Source organism: Rhinopithecus bieti, unplaced genomic scaffold, assembly GCF_001698545.2.
Source record: "Rhinopithecus bieti isolate Rb0 unplaced genomic scaffold, ASM169854v2 scaffold_32760, whole genome shotgun sequence".
In the NCBI taxonomy this organism is placed as follows: Eukaryota; Metazoa; Chordata; class Mammalia; order Primates; family Cercopithecidae; genus Rhinopithecus; species Rhinopithecus bieti.
In genome coordinates, this window is record NW_016813956.1 from 701,837 (window position 1) to 719,566 (window position 17,730).

At 44.3% G+C, this 17,730-nt stretch overlaps 1 protein-coding gene and 1 long non-coding RNA gene across 6 annotated transcripts in view; one reads left to right on the plus strand and one right to left on the minus strand.

Annotated features, from left to right (window-relative positions):
• The first annotated feature begins 90 nt into the window (after positions 1 to 90).
• On the plus strand, positions 91 to 10,220 carry BTN1A1 (butyrophilin subfamily 1 member A1). Its single transcript, XM_017849183.1, has 8 exons — positions 91 to 123; positions 988 to 1,122; positions 1,349 to 1,696; positions 4,717 to 4,998; positions 6,464 to 6,613; positions 7,730 to 7,750; positions 7,840 to 7,866; positions 8,295 to 10,220. The coding sequence occupies exons 2-8, from the start codon at positions 1,044 to 1,046 to the stop codon at positions 8,966 to 8,968; spliced, it is 1,581 nt and encodes a 526-aa protein (XP_017704672.1). The 5' UTR covers positions 91 to 123; positions 988 to 1,043; the 3' UTR covers positions 8,969 to 10,220.
• LOC108513429 (uncharacterized) overlaps positions 1,906 to 17,730 on the minus strand; it is a 25,541-nt gene continuing 9,716 nt past the window's right edge. The window contains exons 3-8 of one of the 5 annotated variants that reach the window (XR_001880907.1): positions 14,934 to 15,051; positions 10,416 to 10,485; positions 9,989 to 10,192; positions 4,119 to 4,271; positions 3,634 to 3,793; positions 1,906 to 2,245 (exon numbers count right to left, since the gene is read on the minus strand). This is a non-coding gene — a long non-coding RNA (uncharacterized LOC108513429). Of the gene's footprint in view, positions 2,246 to 3,633; positions 3,794 to 4,118; positions 4,272 to 9,680; positions 10,193 to 10,415; positions 10,486 to 14,933; positions 15,052 to 17,730 lie in introns of all 5 variants that reach the window. The other 4 variants (XR_001880908.1, XR_001880909.1, XR_001880905.1 and 1 more) reach the window with 4 other exon arrangements.

Here is a 17,730-nt window from a genome sequence, read left to right on the forward strand (position 1 = left end):
GGCAGGCTTTCCTGAGAGCACCTCCCCCTTCCTTTTCCTGTTGACTTTTAACTTTTGCCCTCGGGGCCACTTTCTCACTTGGTAGCAGTGGCCTCTTGTGCCTTTTTCTCCAAGATCACCCAGGTCAGTATGTGCCTTTACTCTCAGTTCCCTGAAGGAGTGAGAAGCCAGGAGGGCATAGCATAGTTCTCTCTCTCCAGCTCTTTTCTCCTTGGTCCTAGGCCCTCTACTCTTCAAGCCCTTTTGCTTGCCTCAGCTCCTGCTTCCTGCGCCATCTCTTCCCATCTTTTCTCTCTTCTCCTCCAATTCATTTCTTTGAACTCCATTTCTGCCTTTATACCCTTATCTTTATTATCATTGCCAAAAGCAAATACCAAATTCTTGTATTTGAAAAAAGTCTGGCTGGGCGCTGTGACTCACACCTGTAATCCCAGCACTTTGGAAGACCAATGCGGGTGGATCACGAGGTCAGGAGTTCGAGGCCAGCCTGGCCAAGATGGTGAAACTCCGTCTCTACTAAAAATACAAAAAATAGCCGGGCATGGTGGTGTGCGCCTGTAGTCCCAGCTACTTGGGAGGCTGAGGTAGAAGAATTGCTTGAACCCAAGAGGCGGAGGTTGCATTGAGCCAAGATCATGCCACTGCACTCCAACCTGGGCAACACAGCAAGACTCCGTCTGAAAAAATAAAAAACAAAAAAGGAGACTTTTTTAGTGCAGTGATTCCAAGATTTGTTCATCGATGTGCAACCAACTAATGAGTGTTATGCCTCACAGTTCCCTTCTCCTAAGTTTTAGAGTTAGGGTGGTGGGTGGGAAGGTGATGATCACAGTGTAAACTAAAAATCCATACTGGGGTTGGAGGTTGAGAGGAGGTTTCAGGGGCAAATGACCAGAACACTTCCTGCTGGAAAGAACTGTAGAGAGGATTTTGAAAAACGGAGGGTTGACAGAGCCGGTAGCTGTTTCCTGTCCATTCATCTCCTAGGCTGAAGCTCCTGAGGGACTCGTGTCAGTTATCTTGCTGCTCCAGAAAGGTGGGAGATGGCAGTTTTCCCAAACTCTGGCCTCCCCAGATGTCTGCTCACCCTCATTCTCCTCCAGCTGCCCAAACTGGATTCAGGTAGGTCTCTTTCTCTCTCTCTGGCCTGCATAGATGAAATATCTCAATAAATGTGAAATAAACAATCCCACTTGGCTCTCCCTGGAGACCTCCACTAGATCCAGATAAACTCAGCTGTCAAAGGAGTAAGAGAGCTCGGGGCACTGGGCTTTGGCGGGAATCTGGTCCGTGTCTGTCCGCAGTTCCCATATCCACATCCCATCTCATCCCACTCGTTTTTCCGCAGCTCCCTTTGACGTCATTGGACCCCCGGAGCCCATCCTGGCCGTCGTGGGTGAGGACGCCGAGCTGCCCTGTCGCCTGTCCCCGAACGCAAGCGCCGAGCACCTGGAGCTGCGCTGGTTCCGAAAGAAGGTTTCGCCGGCGGTGCTGGTGCACAGGGACGGGCGAGAGCAAGAAGCCGAGCAGATGCCCGAGTACCGCGGGCGGGCGACGCTTGTCCAGGACGGCATCGTCGAGGGGCGCGTGGCCTTGAGGATCCGCGGCGTCAGAGTCTCTGACGACGGGGAGTACACGTGCTTTTTCAGGGAGGATGGAAGTTACGAAGAAGCCCTGGTGCATCTGAAGGTGGCTGGTGAGTAGACGGGTTTTGACTTTCTCTGACGACTCCCCTGCTGTATATACTTTCGTATGGATCAGCTACTTTGTAAACCATCAGATTCATTCTCAAAATCTCCTTTAGGTTGATGTCGCCGGGGAGGGACGACGATCTGGGCCGGAGGCGCGGTGGGGACGGGGTGGGGGGCAGATAAAAGAATTTACCGAGACAATTGTAAAGGCAGATTTACTTTTAAAAGTATAAAAACACTTTGCGAGGAGGCAAAGGGCAGGATCAGCAAAAGAGAAACTGACTGCCAGGAAACAAAGGCTTGCTGGAGAATTTATAGAATAGTTTTTATGCTGTCTGTTGAAGAGAGCTTTGTGCAGTATCTACAAGGCAAAGGTTGCGGTGAGCTAACTTGCAGGTGTTTGGTGATAGTTGGACACAGGAAGGACGGCTGTGAGTTATTTGCACAGGAGGGCTGTGTACTGGACCTTGAAGAAAGGCAGACTTGTAGCTTATCTGCCTTATCTCTTTGCTTTCCCCTGATGAGGACTCCACAGCTAGAAGGTACTGAAGGTCCTACAGTAGATCAGTGAGAAAGCGTTTTGAGTTGAACAAGGAGAGAGCAGTGCAATGTCTTTATTGTAGAACTTTATTACAATTATCTCTAGCCCTTTTCAATAATAGGGTAAGCATTTCTTCATGAAATAATTAAATACGTGTAAGAGTTATGTAACAGTCTTTTATACAAGTACACCATAATTTACTTCGAGTCCCTGAATTGTACATTTAAATTGTATTTTTCACCATTACACACCTTATGGCTGTGGTGAGCATACCACACACTTTAAGGCTGGCTTATGGATTAGTTTCTAAAGACTGACATCCTAAGATTAGAGAGCATGGCCATTTGTCACATTCCTGATTCATATAGAAAAGATTCTCTTCTTGTTTCCTTTTTTGTTTCAAGCCAGAACTCAAAGGGAAACAATAAAGAAAATAATAAGCTTTGGGGAGGAAAGTACGCATTGAGGTCTGATTTTTCAATTCCTAGTGAATGACATCAAGCAAATCTCTTTCTGATTTTTACTGTAAAACTGAGGATGCTTTTATCTAAGATTATTTTCAAGAATAAAATAGTCTGGGAGCAGTGGCCAACTCCTATAATCCCAGCTCTTTAGGAAGGAGAGGCAGGAGGATCTCGTGAGCCAAGAAGTTCAAGGTTACAGTGAGCTGATGGTTGCCAATGCATTCCTGCCTGGACAATAGAGTGAAATGCTGTCAAAAAAAAAAAAAAAAAAAAAAAAAGGTGGGGTGGGGTGTGGTGTCTCACACCTGTAATCCCAGCATTTTGGGAGGCCAAGGCAGGTGGATCACTTTTGATCAGGATATTCAAGACCAGCCTGGCCAACTTGGCGAAACCCCATCTCTACGAAAAAAAAAAAAATTAGCTGGGACATACCTGTAATCCCAGCTACTCAAGGAAAATCGCTTGAACCTGGGAGGCAGAGGTTGCAGTAAGCTGAGATTGCACCACTGCACTCCAGCCTGGGTAACAGAGTGAGACTCATCTCAAAAAAAATAAAAAAGAATAAAATAAAATTAGATAATATATGAGAAATGACCTCGCCAATTCTAAAAACATTATAGATGTATTAGATGCTACACTGTGCCTTAAACTGATCTAAAACATATAATACACAAACATTGCCTTTCACACATATATCATATATGCATGTATTATCTATATCTATATGCATATTATATATCTATATACATAGATATATATTCAAGTAAACATAAAGTTTGAAAAATACTTGGGTGAAATGTGGGTCCCTGCTTCACAACAGGGTCCCCCAGTTGCAGCATCATGTATAATTTTAATATTGACATTTTGCTTTTAGGGAAGAAGTATCTTAAAGGTTGATTATAGAAACCTAGAGATTTGATGGTATAAAACGTGTTACCTTTTATGAGTGGCAGACACTATTGAGAATCTGCTGAAAGTGGCAGCTCCTTCCATGAAAAGAATATACATTCTTGTATATGCACACATTCTTGGAACGTGGATTTTAACCAGTGGTTGTGGGAATGTGTTGAAGAGCTCTTTTACGCAACTCAGTTTTTCTGTGCCATGTGGAATTAGAGAAAAAAATAGGTTGAACACACAAGAAGAGCAGCTTTATGTTTATATATAGCAGGCCACAATTATGTGAGGGAAGATGAAGTTGAGACCATTTAAGAAAATTTCTAAATCAACATCATAGATAAAGAAAGCTTAAATTGTCAACTGTAATCTCAGGTCAAAGAATCTCCAATCCTCTACTCAAGGATATTCCTCTGTTCATCCCAGTCCTAGTTCTCCTCCTCCCCACCAAAGCCTTCTCATAATGCTCTCAACCATAGAGCTATCAGCCAGCTCTGAGGCTTTCAACCTAGACCACTAACCCACCTCTGAGTTATTGGTCTTAGTGTTCCTGCTGGCTGGACAATCACCCCCAAGTCTGTCCACCAAACTGCTGCAAACATTTCAAAGGCTTGATCCCAACAAGGCATCCCTCTCTGATAAGGTATATGAAATTCATTTTATTGGTACTTCAATTTCCTTTAAAAAAAAAAAAAAAAAAAACTTTTTTAGAAACCGCATTTCACTCTGTCACCAGGGCTGGAGTGCAGTGGTGCCATCACAGCTCACTGCAGCCTTGAACTCCTAAACTGAAGCAATCCTCCAACCTCAGCCTCCCAAGTAGCTAGGAATACAGGCAAGAACCACCATGCCCAAAGAGATGGAGTCTCATTATGTTGCCAAGGCTGTCTTGATCTCCTGGACTCAAGCAATCCTGCCTCAGCCTCCCAAAGTGCTGATATTACAGACAGAAACCACTGTGCCTGGCCCTCAGTTTCCTTGTGTATTGAAATATGGAGATGAGTTCTTCCCACTACTAGTACACTTGTGCCTTTCTCTCTCTCTCTCTTTCTCAAACTATGTACCTCCATGGTTATAAGGCTCTCAAAAGGGGTCCACTAAAACATTAATTCTCTCTCCATAGCTCTGGGCTCTGACCCTCACATCAGTATGCAAGTTCAAGAAAATGGAGAAATCCGGCTCGAGTGCACCTCAGTGGGATGGTACCCAGAGCCCCAGGTGCAGTGGAGAACTTCCAAGGGAGAGAAGTTTCCATCTACATCAGAGTCCAGGAATCCCGATGAAGAAGGTTTGTTCACTGTGGCTGCTTCAGTGATCATCAGAGACACTTTCGTGAAAAATGTGTCCTGCTACATCCAGAATCTCCTTCTTGGCCAGGAGAAGGAAGTAGAAATATTCATACCAGGTTAGTGGAATCAATGCTGCTGGATTCCTATGTTGACACAGCTTCAGAGACATACCACCTGGGACATCTGCCCAGATGTGACCTCATGGCAGAGTTGTCTACTTTCCCCACCTAAGCTCCTGTCCACTGACTTAAAGGAACCCTGTCAACTTTATTAGAAGAGTTAAGATACTGAAGACATAAATCTAACTTGATCTCATATAAATTTCAGATTATTTATCTATTTAATTTTTGAGACAGTGTCTCACTCTGTTGCCTAGACTGAAGGGCAGCAGCAGAATGATCTCAGCTCACTGCAAGTTCCGCTTCCTAGGTTCAAGCGATTCTCCTGCCTCAGCTCCAGAAGAGCTGGGATGACAAGTGCACATCACCATGCCCAACTAATTTTTTGTATTTTTAGCAAAGGCAGGGTTTCACCATGTTCCCCAGGTTGGTCTTGAACTTCTGGCCTCAAGCAATCCACCTGCCTTGGCCTACCAAAGTGCTGGGATTATAGGTGTGAGTCATTGCACCCAGCGAAACTCCAGATTTTCCATTTTAGGAGATCTAAGTGAGATAGAGAAGCTTTTTCCCTGGAGACCTTCCTGATCCAGAGCCTTCTCGCCTCAAGTAAACAAAAAGACTAAGTTGACTGGGCGCGGTGGCTCATGCCTGTAATCCCAGCACTTTGGGAGGCTGATACGGGGGGAGACCACGAGGTCAAGAGATCGAGACCATCCTGACTAACACGGTGAAACCCCGCTTCTACTAAAAATACAAAAAAATTAGCCGGGCATGGTGGCAGGTGCCTGTAGTCCCAGCTACTCGGGAGGCTGAGGCAGGAGAATGGCGTGAACCTGAGAGGCAGAGCTTGCAGTGAGCTGAGATCGCGCCACTGTACTCCAGCCTGGGCGACAGAACGAGACTCTGTCTCAAAAAAAAAGACTAAGTTTTTTTCTACTTTTGCCATTTCCACCCATACCCACTTCTCCCTCCCATCCTGTGCTAGAGCTCTGTCTAGGTTTCCAGGGTCCTCAGGGAAGCAAATCCTCTCATTATTCCCCAGATACTGTCTCTGGTTCAGGCAGGAACTTTCCTTATTCTTTGGTCAATGAGTCCCATTCTGTTACATATAGAGGCACATTTCCCTTTCCTTATTTACCTCCTTCATCCGCTTGGCTCCCATTGTGCACTGATAGTTAAGGAGGAATTTCCATAATGACATGAATTTGTCCATTATATTTATTATTTCACAGGTCCTGTCCTCAAATTACTCTTCATTTCTCTCTTTCTCTGCTGACTCCTGCTTGAAGTCAGTTTTTTTCTGAAAATTTTAGAGTGGCATTGGACTGACTATTTTTTTTGCTATATGAGGGAGGAGAGTGGTCCAGGCCATCAACTCTTCTACCCTTCTTTGGAATCTGGAGAAAAGCCAGACTTGCTCAGCGTTTCTCAACTAATGTCCTTCTTGGGGATTTTGTTTTAGCTTCCTCCCTCCCAAGGCTGACTCCTTGGATAGTGGCTGTGGCTGTCATCCTGATGGTTCTAGGACTTCTCACCATTGGGTCCATATTTTTCACTTGGAGACTATACAACGAAAGATCCAGAGAGAGAAGGAATGAATTCAGCTCTAAAGGTACATCATAGAATCCACAAGGGCTACGTGTCAGGAGTGCTTCAGAGGCAGGCTGGATCCAAGTGCTTTAGAATGACTTCCTTTAGGATGACAGGAAGATATTTGAGGCTGGGCATGGTGGCTCACACCTATAATCCCAGCAGTTTTGGAGGCCGAGGCAGGTGGATCACCTGAGGTCAGGAGTTCGAGATCAGCCTGGCCAACATGGCAAAACTCCATCTCGACTAAAAATACAAAAATTAGCCAGGCTTGGTGGTGGGTGTCTGTAATCCCAGCTACTTGGGAGGCTGAGGCAGGAGAATTGCTTGAACCTGGGAGGCGGAGGTTGCAGTAAGCCAAGACCATGCCATTGCACTCTAGCCTGAGCAACAGTGTAAGACTCCATCTCAAAAAAAAGAAGAAGATACTTGATTCTAGAATTCTGAAAATTGGAAGGAATCATAAGGCTCCTGAAGTCACAGATGCCAATATGAAGAAGCACAGAAGTTTGGGGCATAGGCAGAGTCTAATCAAGATATCAGGCCTGATGTTTACTCACTACCCACCCTCAGACCCTACTCCCACTTTTAACTCAATTACCCAGTACCAATCTTATTATCAAAGATCTGAGGCCAGGTGCAGTGGCTCATGCCTATAATCTTAGCACTTCGGGAGGCCAAGGTGGGTGGATCACATGAGGTCAGGAGTTCAAGACCAGACAACATGGTGAAACCCCGTCTCTACTAAAAATACACAATTTAGCCAGGATGGTGGCGCACACCTGTAGTCCCATCTACTCAGGAGGCTGAGGCGGCAGAATTGCTTGACCCTGGGAGATGGAGGTTACAGTGAGCTGAGATTGCACCACTGCACTCTAGACTGGGTGACAGAATGAGATTCTATCTAAAAAGAAAAAAAAAAAAAATCTGAGCCCAAGTGAGTTCCAATATGTAGGAACTTCCTGCATCTTTCTTCAAAAACAAAGCAAAACAAAATCCTTGTTCTTGATTTATTGGCAGTGCTTCAATATTCAAGTAGTCATGAATTAAACAGTTCCTCCTTTGTGTGTTTCCCACACGAGTTTTGTCCCCTCCTTTACATCCACTATATATTGAGGTATTTTTGTTTCTTTTCCAGAGAGACTCCTGGAAGAACTCAGTAAGTTCTGTCTTCTTGTTATTTCACCCACAGAGTTTTCTCTCTCTATTATATAACCTGTCAATGACTATCTTTCTCTTTTGTTGCAGAATGGAGAAAGGCTACATTGCATGCAGGTCAGTGGCTCTGAACTTCTCTAGGGCTCTGAGGCTCTATCCCCTGGGAATTCAAAGTGCTATGATACTTGGAAATGAAAACACTAACACACTTTAGTGATGAGGACAGGAAGGAAACCAGTGATGACAAATGGCCTCAACAGTTTCTGTGAGGCACACAGAGAACCCTCGGAAGATGGCCAGGAGACAAGCCCCTTCCAGCAGAGTCCCATTAGGCCCTAGGCACAATCAGCTCTTACATCACCCTCTGGCTGCTGGTAAGGGGGGATCCTGTGGTGAATGGAGGCCCATGAGCAGGCCAAACATCTCCCCACCTCCAGGAGACCTGTCAACTCCTACAACAGTGCTCTGTTTCTTAGGAGAAGGAAAGACAGTTCTGCAACCTGTAATATTCACTGATGTCAGATCTGCTGTTTCTTTCTCTCCAGTTGATGTGACTCTGGACCCAGACACAGCTCATCCCCACCTCTTTCTTTATGAGGATTCAAAATCTGTTCGACTGGAAGATTCACGTCAGAAACTGCCTGAGAAACCAGAGAGATTTGACTCCTGGCCTTGTGTGTTGGGCCGTGAGACCTTCACCTCAGGAAGGCATTACTGGGAGGTGGAGGTGGGAGACAGGACTGACTGGGCAATCGGTGTGTGCAGGGAGAATGTGATGAAGAAAGGATTCGACCCCATGACTCCTGAGAATGGGTTCTGGGCTGTAGAGTTGTATGGAAATGGGTACTGGGCCCTCACTCCTCTCCGGACCCCTCTCCCATTGGCAGGACCCCCACGCCGGGTTGGGATTTTCCTAGACTATGAATCAGGAGACATCTCCTTCTACAACATGAATGATGGATCTCATATCTACACTTTCTCCAACGTCTCTTTCTCTGGCCCCCTCCGGCCCTTCTTTTGCCTATGGTCCTGTGGTAAAAAGCCCCTGACCATCTGCCCAATTGGTGATGGGCCTGAGGGGGTCACAGTCATTGCTAATGCCCAGGACCTTTCTAAGGAGATCCCATTGTCCCCCATAGGGGAGGACTCTGCCTCTGTAGATGCAGACACACTCCATTCTAAGCTAATCCCTACCCAACCCAGCCAAGGGGCACCTTAAGGAATATCCCAGCTCATCTGTTTTCCTTTCCTCTAACCCCTCTCCTCCATAGCCTTCTGAGGCTTCACCAGCCAGCTTCACCCAGCCTGTTTCTTCCTGTTGGGTGGCAATTAATCAATCCTGTGAAGGTTGCATTACTGCTGCTAGAGAGGGTGGGGATCGCACCTTCCGAATCTGTTTCTGTACCAATATTTGGGGGATGGAGGGGTGACTCAAACTGCTTCTTGTGTTCTCCTAATCCCTTAAGACTAGAACCTATAGGAAACTGCTTGGAGCAAACTCAAAAGGACAGATTAGGGATCGAGATCGGGTCAGGTTAGCAAGGGGTTGTGGTTGAAATGTCTTGGTATCCAGGATAAGGGTATGTGGAAAAACAGGCTTTAGGCAAGTGGAAAATTCAAAATGTGCTGCGAAAGGACAATCTCAGGCTGAAATCCCATAAAGGAACTTGGAGGGAACATTATGATGGAGGGAAGTGAGGTGAACCCAGGCACATGATGAACACCTGGCTCACCCATAGAGTTTTCACAGCCTATATCTCAAATTTTCTAAGCCATGTCCTATAGGATAGAGGAGACTGGCCCCACTTCTATGGGTGCTGAGCTCTGGAAAAGGGGGAGCAGAGAAGAACTGAGATGAGCAGGGATGAAGAGTCAGGCAGAAAGTGTGATAGAGGAGAGAATTTTTGACAAAACTCGAAAGTTGTTTGTACCACTGTCCTTTGTGCCGTATTCTTTTCTCTGCGCCCTCCTGTTTCTCCCTTGCCTGGAGGTCATTCCACCCTCAGTATGTTGACTCCACAAGTTTCCAGTTGTCCTCTTCTTTTTGTTATAGCATCTCTCCATTTCAAAGACATTCCTAGAAATCATCCTTCAGTGATATCATTACTTGATCAGCCACCATCTCAACCTTATGTCACCTCAGCCCTCATCTCAATGCCCAAACCCCTTACGCACACCTTCGGTTACTTTAACTGCCTCCATTTCCACACTGTGCACCTTTCACTGTTTCCCTACCCACCTTTCCTACATGCTGCCTCTCCTCAGGGTCCCCTGAATGCCGCATTCTTGTGTTCAGCACAGCTGGACTGACTGCACCTATGTATTTGCCCCTGAGCACTTTCCTGTATACATGTGGCTTGTCTTGCCAATGAACTCCGGCTTACACCTTCCATTTCCGTTGTATTCTCCATTTTCCAGGATAGATGTTGCTCATTGTCTTTACCTAATAAATAAATTTGTCTGATTGCTGAGAGCAGCCTCTTAACCTTTCTTTATGTTAACTGAAACAAAATAAAACATAGGGAAAGAAACTTGCATGGGAATGCAGCTGTCCAAAGCTTTGTCATTGTATGTGGTCTAAGACTCATCTCTAGGCCTGATGGCAGTGGGCTCACCAGGGCAGGTGCACATAGGGGCTGATGCCTCATGAGGGAACAACTACTTACCAACAGTCTTCAAGTAGGAATACAGAATCTCAACTCAGGAACAATTTTGTGTTAGTCCATTCTCATATTTCTGTAAAGAAATACCTGAAACTGGGTAATTTATAAAGATAAGAAGTTTAGGCTGGGCACGGTGGCTCACGCCTGTAATCCCAGCACTTTGGGAGGCCGAGACGGGTGGATCACGAGGTCAGGAGTTTGAGACTAGCCTGACAAACATGGTGAAACCCCGCCTCTACTAAAAATACAAAAATCAGCCAGGTGTGGTGGCAGGCACCCGTAATCTAAGCTACTCAGAAGGCTGAGGCAGGAGAATCACTTGAACCTGGGACACGGAGGTTGCAATGAGCTGAGATCGTACCATTGCACTACAGCCTGGGTGACACAGCAAGACTCCGTCTCAGAAAAAAAAAAAAAAAGATAAGAAGTTTAATTGGTTCATAGTTCTGTAGGCATGACAGCTTCTGCTCAGCTTCTGGGGCGGCCTCAGGAAATTTACAATCATGGCAGAAGGCAAAGGGGAAGCAGGCAAGTCTTAATGGCCGTGGCAGAAGGAAGACAGCAGCAGGGATAGGGGAGGAGGTTGGGGGAGCAGGGGATGTGTTACACACTTTTAAACAATCAGATCTCATAATTAGTCACTCATTCACTATCACAAAAATAGCACTGGCCGGGCATGGTGGCTCACGCCTGTAATCCCAGCACTTTAGGAGGCCGAGGTGGGTAGATCACCTGAGGTCAGGAGCTCAAGACCAGCCTGGCTAACATGGTGAAACCCTGTCTCTACTAAAAATACCAAAAAAATTAGGTAGTCATGGTGGCATATGTCTGCAGTCCCACCTACTCGGGAGACTGAGGCAGGAGAACTGGTTGAACCTGGGAGGCAGAGGTTGCAGTGAGCCGAGATCATGCCACTCACTTCACTCCAGCCTGGGCGACAGATAGAGACTCTATCTCCAAAAAGAAAAGAAAGAAAAAAAGAAAAATAAAAAAATATAGCACTGAGAGGATGGTGCTAAACCACTCATGAGAAACTGCCCCCATTATCTAATTACCTCCCAATGGGCCACACCTCCAACATTAGGGATTACAGTTGAACATGGAATTTGGGTGGGGACACAGATCCAAACTATATCAAATAATTTCCAAAGATCACCCACCCCATTTTTCTTCCTTTAATTCCAAGGCCTTAACATTAAAGATTTCCCAAACATTTCCTCCTCTTGGAAAAGTACTGTTAATTTAAAGAGCTGGCTTCACTTATCTATACCATCGATCAGGTTACCTTTACAGCAGTAGAAATGGAGTCACCACCCAAACAGGGGCAGTGGGTAGGTAGCCACTGGCATTGTGTTCCTTTGGATAGCTGAATACCTGGAGGTTCCTGGAGGGCGGTGTGTGCACAGAGAAGGCTTGGGAGCTGCATGCCCCTCCCCACACACCTTGCCCTATACATATTTTCCATCTAGCTGTTCATCTGTATACTTTGTAATATCCTTTATAATAAATCAGTAAACATGTATTTGCAGGATAGGTTGGATAAAATCAAGAGTAAACTCTATTGAAGGAAGGAGGAGGATTAGTAGCATCAGTCCCTGGATTTAAAAGGGATGTTTGAATGAAACTGGGATTCCAAGAAGAGGAAAGAGAAGACTAAAAAAGGAACTAAAAGAAATTGCTCGATCTATTTATAATACATTATGATGCATCATGAAAGTAAATACCACTCTAATACTTTCAGGATACATTATAATCCTCCCTGCACTTACTTGCTTAAATCCAACACCTATTTCTGCAATATTAAAATCCTCCAAAGCATTCTATTTGTTTTAGGGGCAAGTAGGCAGTGGAGAAGCTGTGAGCCTGCATTGCATTCTAGTGTGGGCCACAGAGAAGAGGACTCTCAAGTTGAAGAATGGATGGTATCAGCCAGAAAGAGGAAAATGGGCTTGTTTCTGGAGCTGAGGGGAGAGAAAAGGGGGTCAAATGGGAATTCACTTGGGGTTATGCATTACATTCAAGTGTGTATTTGGATACAAGCCTTTACCTCAACACCTTCCTTATCCCCATTCTGAATAGATTTCACGCCAAAGTAAAAACAAAACCAATTCATAATCATTCTATTAAAAATAGTAAATATTTAAGAACCACAGGCAGTAGCTTTACTGATTTAATGTGTAATGTATATCTTGAAATGTATCTCTAAACCTCACCCAGAATAGATGGACTGCCACAGAAATCCCCCTCTGAGAGTAGGGAAAAAGAACAGTCACAGATTATAATCAGCTCTATGACTTCTCTTTCCTTTTTCCCCATGACCTTCCAGGAAAATGGTCACTGGGCACAGTACTGAGCTTGTGGTAGATTCTTAGGAGATACCATGTCCTCCTTCCTTTTTCCCTCCAGCTCCAGCCAGACACACCCCTTAGAAAGAATTTATGTGGGCCAGGCGCAGTGGCTCACAACTGTAATCCCAGCACTTTGGGGAGGCCAAGGTGGGTGGATCACTTGAGGCCAGGAGTTCTGAGGCCAGCCTGGTCAACATGGCAAAACCCTGTCTATACTAAAAATATAAAAATTAGCCAGGCATGGTGACACACGCCTGTAGTCCCATCTATTCGGGAGGCTGAGGTTGGGGGATGGCTTGAGCCTGGGAAGCAGAGGTCACAGTGAGCCAACATCATTCCACTGCACTCCAGCCTGGGGACAGAGCCAGACATTGCCTCAAAATAAATAAATAAATAAATAAATAAAATAATTTATGCGCTAGAGCTAAGAACCTGCCTTTGGCTCCCTGTCCTGGTGGCACCAGCTATAAGAAGTGTGCCCCAGAGATAAGGAAATTATCAGTCTCAGTATGTCTGGCCTTATTTCCAAATCTTCTAAAAGACAAGAAATGTTGCATCGCCAATGCTTTACCAAAGCCTGTGTTAGTCACCCAGGCAAAGTAGGTGACACTATGATTTCAAAAGCACTGAAACTAACTGAAGTATTTGCTAATGTCTGATTTTTTTAAAATCTAGAAACAAACACCTTTCTACCCTACAACTAAAATCATACTAAAATGCACATACTCCTAAAATAATAACAGCTGACTTTATTTCACACTGCCAAATGCCAGCTCTGGTAGTCACATGTTTCTGGAAGCCTGCCTCTATTTAACAGAGACTATGAGGTAACTAAACCCAGACATTCAGATTGTGAGAAAAATAACTGAACTACTTCCCTATTCCCTAATCAATAGCAGCTCTTCCATGCCATTCCTCCACACATCTTGAGTCATGTCTCTTCTGCCTACAGACAGCACTCATATTTCCTCAAATACCCCTCTTGCAATAGTCTTTGACAGTCTACTCCCAACTACATACACATTTACTCTTGCTCTCATCGTATTATTTTAAAATGGAAATAACTCATTTTCCTGAAAATACATGAAAATGTATTTTACAAAGTAAAAATGGTCCGAAATCTCATCACTCAAATATGACCAATGCCAATATTTGGGTTTATCCTTTCATTTAAAACATATATATACACACACAGACACATACACACACACACATATATAATATATACACACATATATTACATATTGTATATAATATATATTATATATTATAATCTATTATATATTTTATATATATTATATATATATGTGGTGCCAAGAGCTTCCAAGGAAAGGTCAGATGAGCAACAATCATCCATCATAGAAGACTGGCTGACCATGGAGGAGAGAGCTGCATAGGGATTCCATGCATACTTTAAAGCATTGCTACTCATGCTGATTCTGGACTGGCTTGTTAGAACCACAAAACCTTAGGTCTCACTGAGACCTCCTGAATCAGAAACTGCATTTAACAACATGGTGATTCATGTGCACTTTATTGTTTGAGAACAGACTACATGTGTGCTTCAAAATATTATGCATCTACTCGGTATTGAAGATCTTAGTTGAAGTAACAAGAGTCTTTCTAGAGGAATATCTCACTGGGTGCAGTGGCTCATGCCTGTAATCCCAGCACTTTGGGAGGCTGAGACAGTGGATCACCTGAGGTTAGGAGTTTGAGACCAGCCTGGCCAACATGGCGAAATCCCATCTCTACTAAAATTACAAAAATTAACCCAGCGTGGTGGCCCACGCCTGTGGCGCCAGCTACTCGGGAGGCTAAGGCAGGAGAATCGCTTGAACCTAGGAGGCAGCGGTAGCAGTGAGCCAAGATTGCACCATTACACTCCAGCTTGGGTGACAGAGCGAGACTCTGTCTCAAGAAAAAAAGAAAGAAAGAAAGAGAAATATCTCCAAATTTTGATAATTGTGCAAAATGCATTTATGTAGTGACTGAATATGCATACTCATAGTATTAACAGTAACAAAGTACTTATTATGCATCAGGTCCTGTATTTTGCATGTTGTAATTCCTGCCATTTTTCAGACCCCTAGGAGGTAGGTAGGTATCAGTGCAGTCTCCATTTTACAAATAAAGAGTCTGGGGAGCAGAGAGATAAAATGGCTTCTATCACCTGCTGGAGAGTAAGCAGAGATGAGATTTGACTCCAGGCCATCTGACTCCAGGGTCCATGCTGTTGGTTGGGTACAAAGTACACTGTCCAGAAAATGACTTTCAAGCAATCCTATAAGCTGAGCAAATCTTGTGTTAGTTTACAAAGCAGTATACAACTTAGAACCAGTAGGAGGTAAGAAAGTTAACATAACATCAAGCCACTGCCACAGAAAGACCTTCTGCTGGACTATACAAGAATTTGGCCTCATGTTCTTCTAAGAGAGAGAGGTGAAGGCAGCCACCAGTTCCATTCAAACAGCAAAACAGCAGTGGAAGATAATCAAGTGTCAGGACAGTGGCTTTAGATTGTAATAACCACAGTGAGACACTGTTACATTGTTGTAGTTGTTGAATTGTAATTCTGACGAGTATATTGTTGTTTAAAGCCTTTTAATCCTTTCAAGAGCCGCTGAAGACTGAATTTTTCTCTAGGTCTGCAGCATTAACTCTCACCTATTGGCTTACTACTCCTGCATTGATGACTCTGGCCCCAACATGGTTTCCCAATGGCCTTACTTATTCTACTGCCTCTTGAACATCTTCTCTGTGATAAAAAATAGGTACCTCAAATTTAAGGGAACCAAAGTACAACTCTAGATTCCCTCTGACCAATTTACACCTTACTTAATCTTTTCCACTCCATTAATGACTCTAATTGTCATCCATTTTCTCGAGCCAAAAATATAGGTATAAGCACTAATTCCTCTTTTTATCTCATTTTCCACCTCCAAATGCCTAGTAAGTCCTGTCAGCTCTGCCTTCAAAACATATCCTGGACATGAGCACTTCTTTCCTTCTTTACCACTAGCTCCCTAAGCCATCATCACTTCTTACCTGGATTTTTTATATAGCACCTGCTTCAACCCTTGCCTCTATGGTCAGTTACCCACAAAGACGAGAGTATTGTTTGGTTTGGTTTGGTTTGGTTTTGAAATAGAGACTCACAGCCAGGTGTGGTGGCTCACACCTGAAATCCCAGCACTTTGGAAGGCCAAGGCAGGCGGATCATGAGGTCAAGAGATCGAGACCATCCTGCTCAATATGGTGAAACCCCATCTCTATAAAAAATACAAAAATTAGCTGGGTGTGGTGGCGTGCGCCTGTAGTCCCAGCTACTCCGAAGGCTGAGGCAGGAGAATTGCTTGAACCAGGGAGCCAGAGGTTGGAGTGAGCCGAGATCGTGCCACTGCACTCCAGCCTGACGACAGAGCAAGACTCCATCTCAAAAAAATAAAAGGAAAAGAAAAGACAAAGAAATAGAGTCTCACTCTGTGGCCCAGGCTGGGTATTTTTTGTTTGTTTGTTTGTTTGTTTGTTTTAGAGACAGGATCTCCCTTTGTTGCCCAGGATGGTCTTCAACTCCTAAGCTCAAGCCATCTGTCCTCCTCCGCCTTCCAAAGTGCTGGGATTACAGGCATGAGCCACTGTGCCACGCCCAGAGCATTGTTTTCAAAGACAAATCAGATTATGTTATTAAAATTCTCCAATGGCTTCCCAATGCAGCCTCAGGATTAAATTCAGGCCCTACTAACACCATCTGGTCCTTGGCTATATCTGTAGTTTCATCTCTTTCATTTACTTATTCCTCTTCTCCAGACACAGAAGCCTTTTGTTGCTCCTTCATTCTCTCCCCATGCTCTTTGCCCTTGCTGTGCCCTCTGTGTGTCCCCTGGATATGTGTGATATGTGTTTGTCTTGCCCCCCATTTCATTCAGGTTTCTGTTCAAATGATGTCTCTAACCACCCTCTGTAAAATAGCACCCGCCTCCCACTTTTCTACTTTCTGACCCGTCACCCTGCACTACTTTTCTTTTGGGAAAGCTCCTGCACAATTACTAATTTTCTTAAAAGTACTTATTAATACTTGAAACTATATGCATTTTTTAAATAGTCTTTCTTCATCACAGAGGCAAGAATCCACAAAAGCAGGGATTTCATTTTGTTTGTAAATCAAGTACCTGGCACATATTAGTTGCTTAATAAATATCAACCGACAGATTAAGTCATGATTATGCTCAAAGTTCAAGGAAGTTTGAAACTGACCTGGAGGTCAGGGATAGTATGGTTAAACTACCCGAGAGAGATGGCTGCTGGATGTTTTCAAACATACGTGGGGACAGACCAAACCCTGCCTACCAAGTAGACTTTTATTGACTTAGCCTCTTTGGGATTTAGCAAATAATGTATTTTAATGTTGGACATACTTAAACTAAAAAGTCATTCATGGTTTATCTGAAATTCTAATTTAACTATGTATCCTGTATTTCATCTAGTAATCTTATTTGAGAGCCCTGAGCCCTTATACCCTCTGGCTGAGTAAATCCCATGCTTCACCAGAAAACAGCTTACCTCAAGAAATTTGTATGAACACTCACTCTCTATCCTCTTCTTATCTTTCACCTAATTTTCAATTTTGTGTCTTACGATTTAGTTTTTCAATTGTTAATTTTGTTTCTTCTCACTATTCTTTAAGATTACTGTAGTAGATGGTTGTACAAATACACCTGGGCCCTACCCTTGTAGTACCCTCTGCCTACACTGCCTTTGGTTTGTGCCGTGTGACTTGCTTTGGGTAATGTGAGGCAAGCAGAAGTTCGATAAGAACGTGCACACTGGGGCATGACCTCTGGGAACTGCTTTCCCATCACATCTAGCCTCCTTGGGAATGAAAGACTTTATGAAAAGAGAGGCTTGGCATCTTGGCTGAATGGCGGGCATAAATGAGCCTAGGCAAAGCCAGCCAGAGCTGGGGGTGG